Below are 16,100 nucleotides of genomic sequence, written 5' to 3' on the forward strand. Positions count from 1 at the left end.
CCTCGCACGGCACAAACATTTGTATTCATGAGTATGGTTGTTTGTGTCGGTCTGGGTGTTTTCTATATATAATATATGTATGTATTTACGAAAAAAACATCCAAGTATTTATAATACTTGTCTAGTACCCATAATACCTTTATTCAAATAAACTCATTACAAGCTGTTGAATAGTCATTTTTTGATTCTACCACTCATTCGGAATGTAGATTCATCACAAGAAGAATTAGCAAGAAACTTGTGTGTTGCTCTTTTTAATAGATGCTTTTTTTTATATAAATAATTACAGTATAACAAGTAAGATGCATGCGATAATCAACATAGAAGTCGCTACGCACTCATTATTAATGTAATCAGATAATATTGTCAGTGCTATGGATTTAAAGTTTTTCTATAAAAACATTATTATCGTTAACGAATTCTTCAATTTTATAGTAAGCTTTTTTGCAAAGGAACTGTTTTATTTGACATTTAAATCTTTTTTCTGGCAGATTTATAACAGACTCTGGTATTTTATTGTAAAACCTTACGCAATTGCCATAAAACGAATTACTAACTTTAGTCAAACGACATTTAGGTAAAATCACTTTGTTATTGTTACGTAAACTTTTATTAGTGCAATCACTAACTCTTTTGAAACTGTCTATATTCTTCCTGGCATAGATGATATTTTCATAAATGTATTGAGAAGCAAACAAGCTTTAGCTAGCTTAACTTGGGTCTAGATGGCGCTGTGTGTATTGTCTTGAGATTATTATTATTATTATTTACGTTTATCTTATATAATAATTCATATGCTGCTGCCAGCATCGATATTATTATGTTGTGATCTGTGATGTAATAAATGTTATTATATTCTAAAGGATTCTCTAAGCATTGATCATAACTTATTGAGTACATTACAATATAGTTTTCCAAAATAAATGTACTTAGGTCCTGAAACCTCTGCGAAATATCTTTGTATATAAAAATTACGTGTCGCGTTGTTTATCCGCGATGGACTCCTAAACTACTGAACCGATTGCAAAATTGATTTGCACATTGTGTGCAATTTGATCCGACTTAAAAGATAAGATAGCTTACATCTCGTATCATAACTTATAGTCGCAATATTATTTTATTGAAGAATCTCAGCCACAGACCTACTGAATATGCATTGAAAACCTCATGAAAATCGATCGAGTCGTTTCAGAGAAGTATGTCAACTAATATTTTGACACAAAAATTTTATATAGTGCATATATTTTATCCTTACACATTAACATGCAAGAATAAAATATATTACTATCTCATTTAACTCGAGTTATTGTCATTGGCTCAGTGCCAGGCATGCGCTATTCTTCATTTTTTGTAGTGGATTCGTTTCTTTGCAATGTTTTATTTTTACAAATATCTGGCAGATTTACGGCGCTGAAAGAGCTTTATGGACCTAATAATAAGTTCTTGGTATTTTGATATTTAGATAAATCTTACGATGGATAATGTCAGGTACAAGAATCTCAGGTAGCAATTATTCAACCTGCACAATAAGCAACTTTTTTTCCTTTCCTGATCCAAGTGATGGAAGATGGCAACCTTCAATTATGTGTATTTATTATGACTTTGAAAGAAAGAAAGAAAGAAAAATATTTTATTCAGTGCAATGTACTTTGCAAGTTTCTTGTCACTTCTTAATTTATATTTCATGTGTACTTATAGGCCCATGTTAATTGAAAATCTGAGTCCAACGATATAATAATAGATCCAATACTTAGGTGCGTTTTTAAAACGTAATAAAGGTATCCAAGTAATCAGGCGTTTCATTTGATTGAATCGATCCAATCGACTGTAAATTCACTAATGTGAAATGTTTACCGAAGAATCATATAATCTAAATATATATAACTCAAAGGTGACTGACATAGTGATCTATCAACGCACAACCCAAACCACTGGACGGATCGGGCTGAAATTTGTCATGCAGGCAGATGTTATGACGTAGGCTAAGAAAGGATTTTGATTAATTCTACCTTTGTCAATTTTTAAACCGATCGGGCTGCGACTTTGCATGCATAAAGTTACTATGACGTAGGCATCCCCTAAGAAAGGATTTTAATAAATTCCACCCCTAAGGAGATAAAATAGGGGATGAAAGTTTGTATAAATCTTCTTAGATTTTCGACTGATTGAACTGAAATTAAAGATACTATGATGAAGACGTTCGCTTAAATAGGATTTTGATAAATTCAACCCCCATGGGGATAAAATAAGGGATGATGCAGGATGTAAATGTATTAGTTTGAACCTATCAGTACCTAATGGAACGGATGAATTAAGACGAATAAAAATAATTTTTAATTCTTTAGGCTACTTTTATTTTAGAAAAATAAAGTTAAATTCCACGCAGACGAAGTTGCGAGAACAGCTAGTTATCAATAAACTTACAAATAAATTGTAGTTAATAGGTAATTGAAATAAGTCTGCTTTTAGAAAAGTTAATATCCAACCATTAGGATAGGATAATTTCCTAAAAAAAGGTCCCATTATAGGCATATAACCAATGCAATATAATTATAGCAATTCTGTTCACTGACCTATAGTGGTGATGACGATGATGGAGTAGAACAGCGCTCCGGTGAAGGTCCACTGGATGTGGTCGGTGCTCTCGTTGCCGTCCCACCCGCGGACTTTCATCTCCAACAGGATCGCATTCTCGAAGTCCTGACAATACCATAATTTATTGTTAAACTTATTATTATTTACATATTTTTTCAAATATTCAAAACCAACTGTTCTCCTTTAGACACATTATATAAACGAGATATTTGCCATTGTTTAAGCTAATATAGTTAAGTGCATAGAATAGAATAGAATAGAATAGAAAATCATTTATTCAAATAAACTTAATTTAAGCACTTTTAAATACAACAATTTATTTTTTATCTACCACTCGTTCGGAAAGCTGTCTCATCACAAGAAGAACGAGCAAGAAACTTGTGTGTTGCTCTTTTAAATAATCCTGTGAGTTTACATTTATTTACAAGTCGAAACGTGTGAATAACAGCGTCGAAATATTGGGAGCACTTTAACAATACCATCCTGATAGATAAATGTAAACAACTATTAAAAAGGTATAAAAATCAACTCTTCTTCTCCAGTTTTGAATTTAAATGAATCTGTGATATTGTAAACATGTACAACATTTATTTGAAAAGAATACGAGCTGAGTTTCTTGTCAGTTCTTCTCATCTCGAAATCATTCCGTACTGACGGTAGATTTAACATATAATAAGTATCTATAATAGACCTACATGAATAAAGATATTTTGAATTTGAGTTCTTTTACAAGTTGTACTGTTGCTGGTGCTTCAAAAATACACTTTTACATCACATGAAATAAATCACTATTTAATCCTTTAAAAAAGTGTAAAGAGATCGCAATTACTATATAATATATACATAGATCCAACGCCATCTAGACCCAAGTTAAGCCAGCTAAAGCTTGTGTTATGAGTACTAGATAACTGATACAAATACATAGATAGTTTTTCGTAAATACATACATAATATACATAGGAAACACCCAGACCGACACAAACAATCATACTCATGAATACAAATGTTTGTGCCGTGCGAGGAATCGAACTAGCAACCATCGGACGTAAAGCGGTGTGCTAGACCACTAGACCACCCAGAATTACTACAATTATGTTATTAATATGTACACAAGCACATTTTTTTTCGAACCATCCTATTGCTATTTTCCGCAGCCTACCTTTACAGCTTCACCGGACGATAGGGGGCGAGTACAGATGGCACTCCAAACCAAAGGAAGGACTTATGGAGCGGCTGAGGGCCAACTCTCGCCTGACGGAAACGACTTTAGTCTGAGAGCACCGTTGGGGGCTCGAACCACGGCTCAGGCCTTTGTAATTTTGAACACCGTTTGAATTGGACGGGGGATTGTTCGAAGTATATACAATTAGTTTTCTTTTCGGACTACTCTTATGCCGTTGGCCGCAGCTGGCCTTTACAACTTCAACGGACGATAGGGGGCGTGCAGATGGCAGTCCAAACCCGCGGAACTCCCGCCTAACGCATACGACTTTAGTTGGAGGTTCGAGCCACGGCTCAGGCCTTTGTAATTTTGATCACAGTTTAGATTGGATTTACTTTAGTCTGAAGGCACCGCTAGAGGTTCGAACTACGGCTCGGACCGTCCTAATTCATATCCCAGTTAGATTGGATAATGGATCGATCGGAGGATATATAATTAGTTTTTTTTTCGGACTACTCTAATGCTGTAGCCGCAGCTGGCCTTTACAGCTTCACCGGACGTTAGGGAGCGAGTACAGATGGCACTCCAAACCAAGGAAGGACTTATGGAGCGGCTGAAGGCCAACTCCCGCCTGACGGATACGACTTTAGTTTGAGGGCACCGCTAGGGGTTCGAACCTCGGCTCAGGCCGTCGTAATTTCGATCCCCGTTTGAATTGGACGGGGGGTTGATCGGAGGAGCGCCCCGGGGCGCCGGTGTGGAGCGCACGGGCGCGCGCAGGCACCCGGTTGAATGCGCGATATTGGTATATAACTACCAAATTGCTGCAGCTTATAAGTTACTGAAAAACGAAAACATAGCGCGTTGTAACAATTAAACAACGCCATCTAGTGACAAAAAATAAAACCAAATTTATAAAAGACGATTAAAAACAAGTTCTGTATTTAAAACATTGTGCGGGTCACCCTGGTTGGTGTTACCTTTAGCATGTCCACCACGTCGGAGGTCCAGTTGGTCTGGTTGAGGAGGGGCACATTGCGCGTCATCACCCATATGCTCTGCGTGGTGTTGCTACGAATCTGGGATATGTTCATCTTCACCTGAATCAGTTACATTAGTTCGTTAACATATCATTACGTACACCATCGAAAGATGTAAAACATACAACTATAGAATCCATACGTTTATATATCGTTTAGAAATACGATTTTTTCTCTTACTAGTTCCTAGTTTTACTAGGGTCTTGGGTAATTCTAAAAAAAAAGTCGAAATTCGTGTCCTTTGAGTTTTATTAAAAATCTAAGAAACATGCATCGGTTACCAATTTCCTGACAATCTACACATTTTATTTGAATAAAGATTATTTCTATTTCTATCTACACATCAGTACTATGATATCCATAAATATAAATGCAAATTAAATTCAATATTATTTAACAGTTTTTTTATTTCCGGATTTCGGAATTTCATGAAAATTACCCACCTACTTACAACTAAAAAAACCCACTATGTTATGAATTGTGGAATAATAACAATTTTATTTTATCTATTTTCCTATATTTGTTATACTCAATTTGTTCTGATTTGGATTAGTTAGTAAATTTATCAGTAAAGCCTTAAAGGTTTCATATCCTCGACCCCTCTACAGACGAACGTACTTAGAAAAATATCTACGATAACTAATTACACGATGATATTATATCCAATAGACAAGGCAAATATCAAAATTTCGCACTAGAATCATTTTCTTAAAATTTTCCGTCCTTTTTTGGACGAAATCGTGAAAACATCTTATTATTCTTTATTGTACACACACAGGAAAAAAAAATAGCAGTAATAAAATAAAAGTAATGTACAAGGGCGATTATCTCCATAAAAGAGACATATATTTTATTAATTCGTCATTAAACAATACAAGACAGTATAAAAAGAAAAAAAAGGGAAAGGAAGACATTAAAATTATATAAATACTAATACAAAACATACTTGTGTTTTTACGATTTTCGTCCATAAAAGGACATATATTTTATTGATTCGTAAAACAATATAAGACAGTATAAAAATAAGAAAAAATACGCAAGTAATTGGAAGTTATAATGAATTTTCAAAGTAGGTAAAAATTTATTTATCTATACATATAAATGACATTGGAGTGTCTGTTTGTAATATTGAAATAACCATTTTTCCACCTAATCTCTTTCTGGATTTTGACGAGACTATTTTTGACTGATAGCTGATGTGATAAGGAGTAACTTAGGCTACATTTATTTTAGAAAAATAAAGTTAAATTTCACGCGGACAAAGTCGCGGTTACAGGTAGTTAATAAGTATAATATGTATAAAGTAGGCCATACCTCCCGCTCGTGCTGCGCCTCCAGACGCTCGAAGGTGACAGCTCCGAGGATACAGTAAGCCACCACCAGGCTGATCATCACGAAGTGCGAGAACACCACCGAGCACAGCTTCCATGTGTAGTACAGCACCTATATCACATTTATGTAACCGGTAGGGAAAAAATTACAACATAAAAAATTTTACGTTCATAGGCGGCTAAAATGTCCTACATGAATAAATGATTTTTGAATTTGAATTTGAATAACAAAAAATTGACATTACCAGCGACTTCCATTTGGCCGCATTCAGAACCGAGCAGCCAGAATCATTGGTAATCAACGTCTATGTGACGGACTCGACCCATTGGCTTTGCGGCGAGATATTGCATCTCTGTGCATTTTCTACCGCATATATTACGGGGAGTGTTCTTAGGAATTGTTCGGATTAATACCAGCTGCTGAGTTTCACCACCGTGCCACCCGCCAGAAACTGAAATACCATCCTGATCATCTGGTTGAATGGCGGTCCTCCACAGTGCAGTTTTTAGAAACTTTGTGCTGCGCACAACCACATTGTGGCATCACCTTCCAGCAATGGTATTTCCGAACCGATACGATATTGAAACCTTCAAGAACAGAGCTTATTCTTTTTTAAAAGGCCGACAACGTACTGGCAATTCCCCTGGTATTGCGGGTGCTCATGGGCGGCGATAATCATTTACCATCAGGTGAGCCGCATGCTCGTTTGTCCCTTGTATTATAAAAAAAAACCTATAGATGTGAGCAAAGGACTGTATATATATTAAGCTGATAAATACAATTACGATGAGACTGTTTTTAGAAGGAATAGTATTTGATATTTATTTATTCAGTAACAATTTATATTTTTTTTTTCTCAGCACAATTCACACAGCGCCATCTAGACCCAAGTTAAGCTAGCTAAAGCTTGTGTTATTGGTACTAGATAACTGATACAAATACATAGATATTTTTTTCGTAAATACATTATATACATAGAAAACACCCAGACCGATACAAACAATCATACTCATGAATACAAATGTTTGTGCCGTGCGAGGAATCGAACCCGCGACCATCGGTCGTAAAGCGGTGTGCTAGACCACCACCACGACCTCGGTGGTCTAGTGAGACCACCGAGGTCGTCAATTATACGTATCAATAGTAAATCAAATAAAAGAGGAATAGTACTGTAAATATAATATTTTTCTATATCAAATAATAGAAAAAAAACATATGTATATAGTAATATATAAAGGTGCGACGCGCAAATGTGTATATATATACAAATGAATCTGTATTATTGTAAACATGTACAACATTTATTTGAAAAGAATACGAGCTGAGTTTCATGTCAGTTCTCTCGAATCATAAATAATCATATGGATTTCTTTGTCTGTTTTTAAATGTATATTACATTTAAAAAAAGAGTGAGATTTTGTTATTAGTGTATAAAACGTACACTATATCTTTTTCTGTTTGAAATATATCAACATTATTTCAGTTACATATAATCTTATAATAATAGTATCTATATTTTACAGCTCACAAGGAAACTTACATTGTAAATAAATTGTGTTTAAATATCCAAATTATTCCTTGTGACAGTCTAAAGTCTGGAATTTTTTTTAATTGTATTTGTTTTAAAGACTAACGAGAGTCTAGCAGTTTAACAGACTGCCTTTCTTCCGATGGTCGCGGGTTCGATTCCTCGCACGGCACAAACATTTGTATTCATGAGTATGATTGTTTGTATCGGTCTGGGTGTTTTCTATGTATAATATGTATTTACGAAAAAAAATATCTATGTATTTGTATCAGTTATCTAGTACCAATAACGCAAGCTTTAGCTAGCTTAACTTGGGTCTAGATGGCGCTGTGGCGATGAATTGTACTGAGGTTATTTTTTTTATACATTTTGTATTCTCGAATTTCTTGGGTGCCTTTTTATTATTATTATTATTAATATTTCAATAGATTACCTTTGCACATTTGCTGGGCGGTGGTAGGGGTGTCACAGGGTACTCCGGCCGCTCAATGCGACCCTCCCTTCGCGACATTGTTACAACTACCCACTAACAATATCATAAAACATACATATACATATAAATAAAATTGGAGTGTCTGTAATATTGAAATAATCGTTTTTTACTACATGCATATGAATATAAATACAGTATATACACCAAAATATTTATTTTACAATTTTTGTCTGTCTCTCTGTTTGTTCCGGCTAATCTCTGAAATGGCTGGACCAATTTGGATGGGACTTTTTTTGGCAGGTAGCTGATATAATAAGGAGTAACATAGGCTACTTTTATTTTAGAAAAATAAAGTTAAATTCCATACAGATAGTGTAACACTAAATTCACACGCGTCAATAAACTACAGACAACATGTTTTACAACAACCCAATTTATTTGCATCATCAATTTCATTCGTAATCACTTGTAACGCCACTAAATCCTATGTTTATATTACATCCAATCCTCACTGATGATCAGTCATCAATAAAATCACTTTATACGCTTATCATCGTATGAAACGACTGATTTTCAGGTTATTAAAGATTCATAATAAATATTTATAATAATTCTAAAACTAGATTTTCGTGCGGGCGTGGCGCGTGCGCTCGTAGGTACATATCAGCGGCCGACACCGATGTTACTGCGGGATAAATTGGGAACAGAGAATCCGCCAACACTGAGTTTTACGATCAAACACGAATAGGTTTATTTGGGTCGGATCGAGTTATTCCATTCATGATTATATGAGTGTTAGCGTATAATATAGGCCTGTATTTATATGCAGTAATATTAAAATAACCGTTTTTTACTACATGCACATGAATATAAATACGGTACTTACATCAAAATAACATTTTTTACAATTTTTGTCTGTCTGTCTGTCTGTTTGTTCCGGCTAATCTGGCGGGTGCCTGTGCTAAGTGTTTTTTTTGCGGATGATAATGGTATCATTCATAAAAAAACTCTTTTATTTACACTAAAACAACACTTATAAAAGATACGTTTATTTTATTAATTTACAACAATAATTGTTGTTTGCATAATGCATTGAAATACTTATAATTAAACATCATTTTGCTTTATTTATTATATTAAATACAATTGGACATGGAATTCATTGCACTATATTTATCTATATTTATACGGCACTATGATTGATTTATATAGGCTGATATAATTAATTAAATATACCTTTAAGCCGGGTACGATACGGGACAATCATACCAATTAACTTTTAGGTGTTTTTTTTTTTTTTTATGTTTTTTTTTTTTTTATTATTATCTGTATTAATGTAATTAATTTTAGGTTTAAATAATAACATCGATTGTATCTTGTGGAATAATATATGAAATTAAATATAATATATAATAATAAATTATCTATACATATAAATAAAATTGGAAATTTTGTAATATAAATAACCGTTTTTCGTACATTTGGACGGACCAACGGCGGATGCAGGGGTCATGGGGACTCATGTCCCCCCCCTGAGCCCAGGACTTAGGTGGACCACTAATTGAACATAATGATTTTATTTATATATTTTGTCGCCATACAGATTTTATTAATATTTTAAAGTACAGTTTATAAAATTACGTACATTAATAAAATACCTACTTTTTAATTGTATCTATTGTTATCAAAATTAAATTATAAGTTCTTGACTTGACCACGACTATGTGACCCCCTCCTGGCACCAAAGCTGGATCTGCCGTTGGGACGGACAGACAGCTACAGCGACTTTATTTTATACTGTGTAATGATACGGATACGAATCACAGATTTACACTTATAAAGTGTAAATATATTATATAATTGACTTACTATATAAAATTGACCTTAGCCTAGAGTTGCCAACTGTCCTGTTTTCCCAGGACATATCCTAGTTTTTGTAGTGTCCTGGGGTGTCCTGGATAGTTTTTAAACAGCGTTCTGGGTTTTTAAAACCCTCTAAATAAGATCATGTAATTTCATCATTCTCGCGTCATTTTTACAATGCCTGCTCGAATTGTAGAGTTTTTTTAAATTACTTTTAAGTATTAAAGACTGATTATTATCATTACTTGAATTTTAATTTAGCCTATTGACATTATATAATAATATAATTGTAACAAGTATATTACTGAGTCCTGGTTTTAAACTAAATTGTCCTGGTTTTTTCAACTCACTAACTAATGTGGATTCATGACCTCATTACTAGCAATGTCCGGTTGACCTCCACGTGGTTCCCCCTGGAAACCATCGTGATGAATTCCTGGTGAATTTGTCACGATGGGCTAACTGACCTGACCTCATGTTCATCTTATCATCCTCCACTGGTGCCCCGCCAGCGTAAACCGTTAGCGCAGGCGGGTGCACCATTTCATTATCATACATAAAATAAAAACTCCAAATGCTAGTTTTTTAAATTTGGTATTGGCAACCCTACCTTAGCCCTCTATAGTCCTGTTTTGTAATGGAAAGTACACACTATCCTGAGGAGATAAAAACCATCGCTCCTAAGAACCCCCTCCGATCGATCCCCCGTCCAATTCAAACGGGGATCGATATTACGACGGCCTGAGTCGAGGTTCGAACCCCTAGTGGTGTCAGACTAAAGTCGTATCAGTCAGGCAGGAGTTGGCCTTCAGCCGCTTCATAAGTCCTTCCTTGGCTTGGAGTGCCATCTGCACCCCCCTAACGTCCGGTGACGTTGTAAAGGCCAGCTGCGGCCAACAGCATTAGAGTAGTCCGAAACAAAAAAAAAGGTCCTAAGAATATATTTCAATTCTTGTCCCTGACGGACCTAGGTAACGAACTCTGAGCGAGCACAATAGATTTCTATAGGTCACAGAGCTACAGCTCTAAAACAAAGAGTAACAGCTCAAACATCTCAATAAAAAACCTATCAATTGGTCATAATTATTGGCTAATAAATAAGTATTTTACCACATATAGTCATATAAATAGACTAGCTTTTGCCCGCAGCTTAGCTCGCGTTAATTTATCCCCTTAGGGGTGGAATTTATCAAAATCCTTTCTTAGCGGATGCCTACATTATAATATCTACTTGCATGCCAAATTTCAGCCCGATCCGTCCAGTGGTTGGCTGTGCGTTGATAGATCACTACGTCAGTCACCTTTGAGTTGTTATATATATCGTAATTGCACTAATTTTACGTGTATGTCAACTCATTTTAGTTTGCTGTTGATGTAAACAAACTCTGTTCAAATTAATAGCTATTGAAACACCAAGACAAGAAGTGACACGTTCAGATTCATATAAATTAAAATTCGTAACGTCATCTATAGCTACGTACCTATATCTGTTATACATTTGATCACAGTTTAGATTTGTCACATGTTTACTAGTGAGTACTATCAGTCTTTTGTCCTTACATAAGTAATTTCTATAGTATGAAGAGTATGGTAGAAATATTCTGTATTGAACCAAAATTAATGTATGCACATTGTGAAAGTACCGCCTTCATGTTTCTACTGGAGCATTACTGATCATAACTCAGCAGAGGATCATGAATAAGAAACAGTACATGTTTCAAAAAAGTTGTAGTGTAAATGTGTAGAGGTCACAGTAAATAGCAATATTATGAAGGAATTAAAATTTTCAAAAGAAAAAATTTGTTACAAACAAGCATACGAGTAATTCGATGGTAAACGGTTACCATAGTCTATGAACGCCTAAAACAACCGAATCACTTACGAGTTACCGACTCTTAAGAAACCTTATCACAATGCGTATTAAGTTTTGCAATTTCTTAAGTTCTACCACAATCTGAGCATTAGCTGGAGGTAAATTCTCTAAAATCGCATTTACCTAAGGCCTGTTAAGTTTCCCAGGAAATGGCGAGATTTGCAATAGCAGAAGGGTTTTTCTATGACAAATTTTAGCTGTGACCAATCGTCTTACAAAATAAATATGAAATTTATATCTATAGCCTAGAATTATTCATTTGTATGTCTTCTGTGACGCCGGCGGGTGTAATCTTGCGGCTCGCAATCTGCTCCGCTTCCTTTATGGTGTCAGGTAACCTCGTGTTCAGCGTCTCTGGCGTGGTCAGCATCAGACCGCCGGCCACGAGTGCAGCACCGCCGAACAGCACTGATGGCAGCCAATCCACGTAGATCGCCTGCAAGAGTTTTTTTATAAACCAGCTGACCCTACATTACACTTATTATATTTCACCCAATTTATCTAATATCTTCTTAAATTATAGCCTATGTGTTATTGTGACGTATAAGCTGTATTACTGTAAAGCTTCATCAAAATCTGTATAGTTTTTGCGTGAAAGAGTAACAAACATCCATCCATACTCGCAAACTTTCGCGTTTATAATATTCATAAGATGGTAATAATACAATAAATTTGTAAATTATATTTGCACGAAAAAACAATTATACTCTGTGTAACTTATGGTTGAGTGGTAGGAAGATTCGGATGGCAAATGAATAGAAAGGAATAGAATAGAAGAGATATTGCTAACTCTAAGCTCAGTTCGGAATGATTTCGAGATGAGAAGAACTGACAAGAAACTCAGCTCGTATTCTTTTCAAATAAATGTTATATATGTTTACAATAATACAGATTCATTTTTAAATTTAAATTTGGAAGAATAGAAAGACCACCAGCATATGCTATTGTTTTTTTTAAAAAAGAAATAATGTAAACTGTGGTTTTAATCCAAACATCTCCCGTTCACAAGTGTGACGAATCTAAGTTCAAATCCCCGATACGTCAAACATCTTATCAAATTTAAAGTAAGTTTTATTTGCTAAAGCAAATAGTCTAATCAGTGTTCATAACTCTTTTATGGTAAGACAATAATTACCAGTAGAGGCATCTGCGGCGCCACGATGGACCCTATCCGGCCGACCATGGAGCAGAAGCCGAGCAGCGAGTGCCGTGCGTGCGTGGGGAACAGCTCCGAGGTGTACATGTAGATGCCGCTGAACGCCTGCGTAATCGCTATCTTCCCCAACAGGTACAGTGTTGTCACCAGCCATGGCAGAGCTGTGCAAATTGTTCACATTATTGTCGATCCTTTTTTATGTAGGAATTTTTTTTTTATTAAATGTATTTGTTTCTCTACTGTTTTTATTATCACATTTTTTTTTGTATTATAAATATGGTTAGTCGTTGTTTATATGACCAGGACTGCACTCAAACCCATCATGTACTTCTAGTGCTCTATTTTTTTTATAACACAGGGGACAAACGAGCATCTGATGGTAAGTGATTACCGCCGCCCATGAGCACCCGCAACACCAGGGGAATTGCAAGTACGTTGTCGGCCTTTTAAAAAGGAATAAGCTTTTTTCTTGAAGATTTCAATATCGTATCGAAACTATACTCTTTAATGTCTCATTTAATTCGTACCTTCTAAACCTGAACATAGAGTAGTCTTGGTGTATTATAAAATTTACAATTATGCAATTTAATATTATGAATACTATCTTTTAGTTCTAACAATAATTATAGTGTAGCCTAATCTAGTCTAACAATGTTTTAGACATGCAATATCTTGAGCTCAGTCAATGAAAAATAAGACGTATATATCAGGTCGAAATATCAACAGCTTTTAAGATCCTTCTAAAATATATCTATCCAATAAATAAAATTGGAGTGATTGTTTGTAATAATGAAATAATCGTTTTTACTACTTGCATAGGAATATATATATGGTACATATACCAAAATAACATTTTATATCATTTTTGTCTGTCTGTCGGTGTGTTTGTTCCGGCTAATCTCTGAAATGGCTGGACCGATTTTGACGGGACTCATTTTGGCAGATAGCTGATGTAATAAGAAGTAACTTAGGCTACTTATATTTTAGAAAAAAAAAATAGAAAAATAAAATAAAATTCCACGCGGACGAAGTCGCGAGAACAGCTAGTATATTATATATTTTAAAATCTGGACAGATTATGAAAAATACTTGGTGGTACGTTTAGTTCGTCTGAGTACATACTCAATTACATGCGCCAGTAATTGTATTGGAAAACGTACCAGCACGTATAGAAAAAGTAACAGTTCCAAATACTGTGAAAGTAAATTAAGTCAACGCTAAAAGTAGTGCTAGAACTACCATCCTGTCATGTACACGACACGAACCCATATAAATATAAAAAGAACTCACATTTAGGAACAAACGTTATCGCCACGCACGACAGCCCGCACACAATGTACGCCACCAGCAACGTCCGCTTCCTTCCAATCCTATCCAGCACCAGCGCGTTGGTGACCACTGCAATCACCTCCACACTCACAACCAGCATGTAGTTCGTATACTTGTCACCAGCCAGCGACACCGAGTTGATGGCCAGCCCGTAGAACACAAACGTACAAGTTATCCACCACCAGGAACAAATAGCCAATCGTGTCATTATAATTGGAGACTTCAGCACCTGCATCCATAATCCTTGCTCTTCCGACTCCTCTTTCTTCTGTTCTACCGGTTTCTGCTTCTCCTCATTCAACTGTTTCATGGTTTCATCTGATAATGTCACTTTATTCATCTTAGCTGCCCTCATTATTATTTGTACAGCTTCTTCTTTGTAACCTTTAGATAGTAGCCATCTGATGCTCTCGGGGAGTAGATAGATGTAGGAGATGAATAGCAAAGATGGAGGATACACTACAAGGATGAATGTACGCCAGTACGAAAAAGTCTTTGCAAGCATTGCGAAGCTGAGACCTCCTAATACTAACAGGATGCCCAGAAATGCTGTAGTCAATACTCGTTTGTCTTGACCAAGGAGTTCAATTGCTGAAATAAAAATAGAAATAATCTTTATTCGAATAAATTTTGAATAGTCATGTATTTTTTATTATACCACTCATTCGGAAAGCAGACTCATCATAAGAAGAACAAGAAAAGACTTGCGCGTTGCTCTTTTAAATAGCTGTTTTTCTAAATTAACACACATTCATAAATCTTTAATAATCCTTGTCATTAACAAGGATTGAGTACACGACAATCAACATATAGATTATATTGTCAGCGCTATGAATTTTAAGTTACATTTTTTCTACAAAAACATTATTATCATTTATAAACTCATCAATTTTATAATAAACTTTTTTACAATGAAAAGGAACAAATATAGACCAATTAAACAAGTGCTTAAACCATTTCATAGATGAGTACACGCAATAAGTGTTGCGTGTCACCTGTTTCTGCAGCCAAGCAGCTTGCTTTATAAAATGTGTTTCGGTTGTAAGGTGCAGATTAGTCAGTGAAATTACAAGATAAGAAGCATGACATCTTAGTCTCTGGAATGGCAACGCATGAGTGGTACCACGGGTGTCACATGATAGCGTGGTATCCGTAGTGCTGTTCATGTATAGGTACATAGACGACGGTTTCCGCTTACCATCAGGTACACCGCAAACTACTTCGCTATTTTAATCTACATAAATATATACTCAAAGGTGACTGACATAGTGATCTATCAACACACAGCCCAACCCACTGGACGGATCGGGCTGAAATTTGGCATGTAGGTAGATGTTATGACATAGGCATCCGCTAAGAAAGGATTTTGATTAATTCTACCCTCTCTAATAGAGGATGAAAGTTTGTATGAAAGTACTGTAAAGCCAAAACTATACCTAATAATAATACTTCTTAACGCGGGCAAAAACTAGTTACATAATAAAACATGCAATGAAATTATTAAGAATATAAATAGTAAGTATATGCTTACTGAGGATGTAGGCGGCGGGGAAAGCACTGGCACCAGCGAGTGTCTCCAGGAACTCGATAATGACATACATCTCATAGGAAATTGAGAAAGCCTTGAGCGAGCCGATAGCTCCGACCAGCGTGCAGCTCAGGATCAAGGCACGTTTGCGACCCCAACTGCAATTTTATGAGGCAAAACATTAGAATTTTACCGTAAAGTAGATAAGTATACGTATAGTATACGATTATTTAGTATACGATTCATTTCTTTATCATCATC

At 35.4% G+C, this 16,100-nt stretch overlaps 2 protein-coding genes across 2 annotated transcripts in view; both read right to left on the reverse strand.

The window, feature by feature from the left end:
* The window catches only part of LOC131850923 (uncharacterized), a 51,030-nt gene extending 42,303 nt beyond the window's left edge, over positions 1-8,727 (reverse strand). Inside the window, exons 1-4 of the mRNA XM_059201332.1 lie at positions 8,091-8,727; positions 6,112-6,240; positions 4,738-4,857; positions 2,574-2,700 (exon numbers count right to left, since the gene is read on the reverse strand). Coding sequence (XP_059057315.1) covers positions 2,574-2,700; positions 4,738-4,857; positions 6,112-6,240; positions 8,091-8,168 — 454 coding nt within the window. The 5' untranslated portion in view covers positions 8,169-8,727. The remainder of the gene's footprint in view (positions 1-2,573; positions 2,701-4,737; positions 4,858-6,111; positions 6,241-8,090) is intronic.
* Positions 8,728-11,273: 2,546 nt separating this feature from the next.
* LOC131850932 (organic cation transporter protein-like) overlaps positions 11,274-16,100 on the reverse strand; it is a 30,657-nt gene continuing 25,830 nt past the window's right edge. The window contains exons 4-7 of the mRNA XM_059201348.1: positions 15,843-15,997; positions 14,273-14,902; positions 12,962-13,143; positions 11,274-12,262 (exon numbers count right to left, since the gene is read on the reverse strand). Of these exons, the coding sequence (XP_059057331.1) occupies positions 12,065-12,262; positions 12,962-13,143; positions 14,273-14,902; positions 15,843-15,997 (1,165 nt within the window). The 3' untranslated portion in view covers positions 11,274-12,064. The remainder of the gene's footprint in view (positions 12,263-12,961; positions 13,144-14,272; positions 14,903-15,842; positions 15,998-16,100) is intronic.

Source organism: Achroia grisella, unplaced genomic scaffold (genome assembly GCF_030625045.1).
Source record: "Achroia grisella isolate CSIRO2021 unplaced genomic scaffold, CSIRO_AGI_Agris_v1 utg780, whole genome shotgun sequence".
Taxonomy (NCBI): Eukaryota; Metazoa; Arthropoda; class Insecta; order Lepidoptera; family Pyralidae; genus Achroia; species Achroia grisella.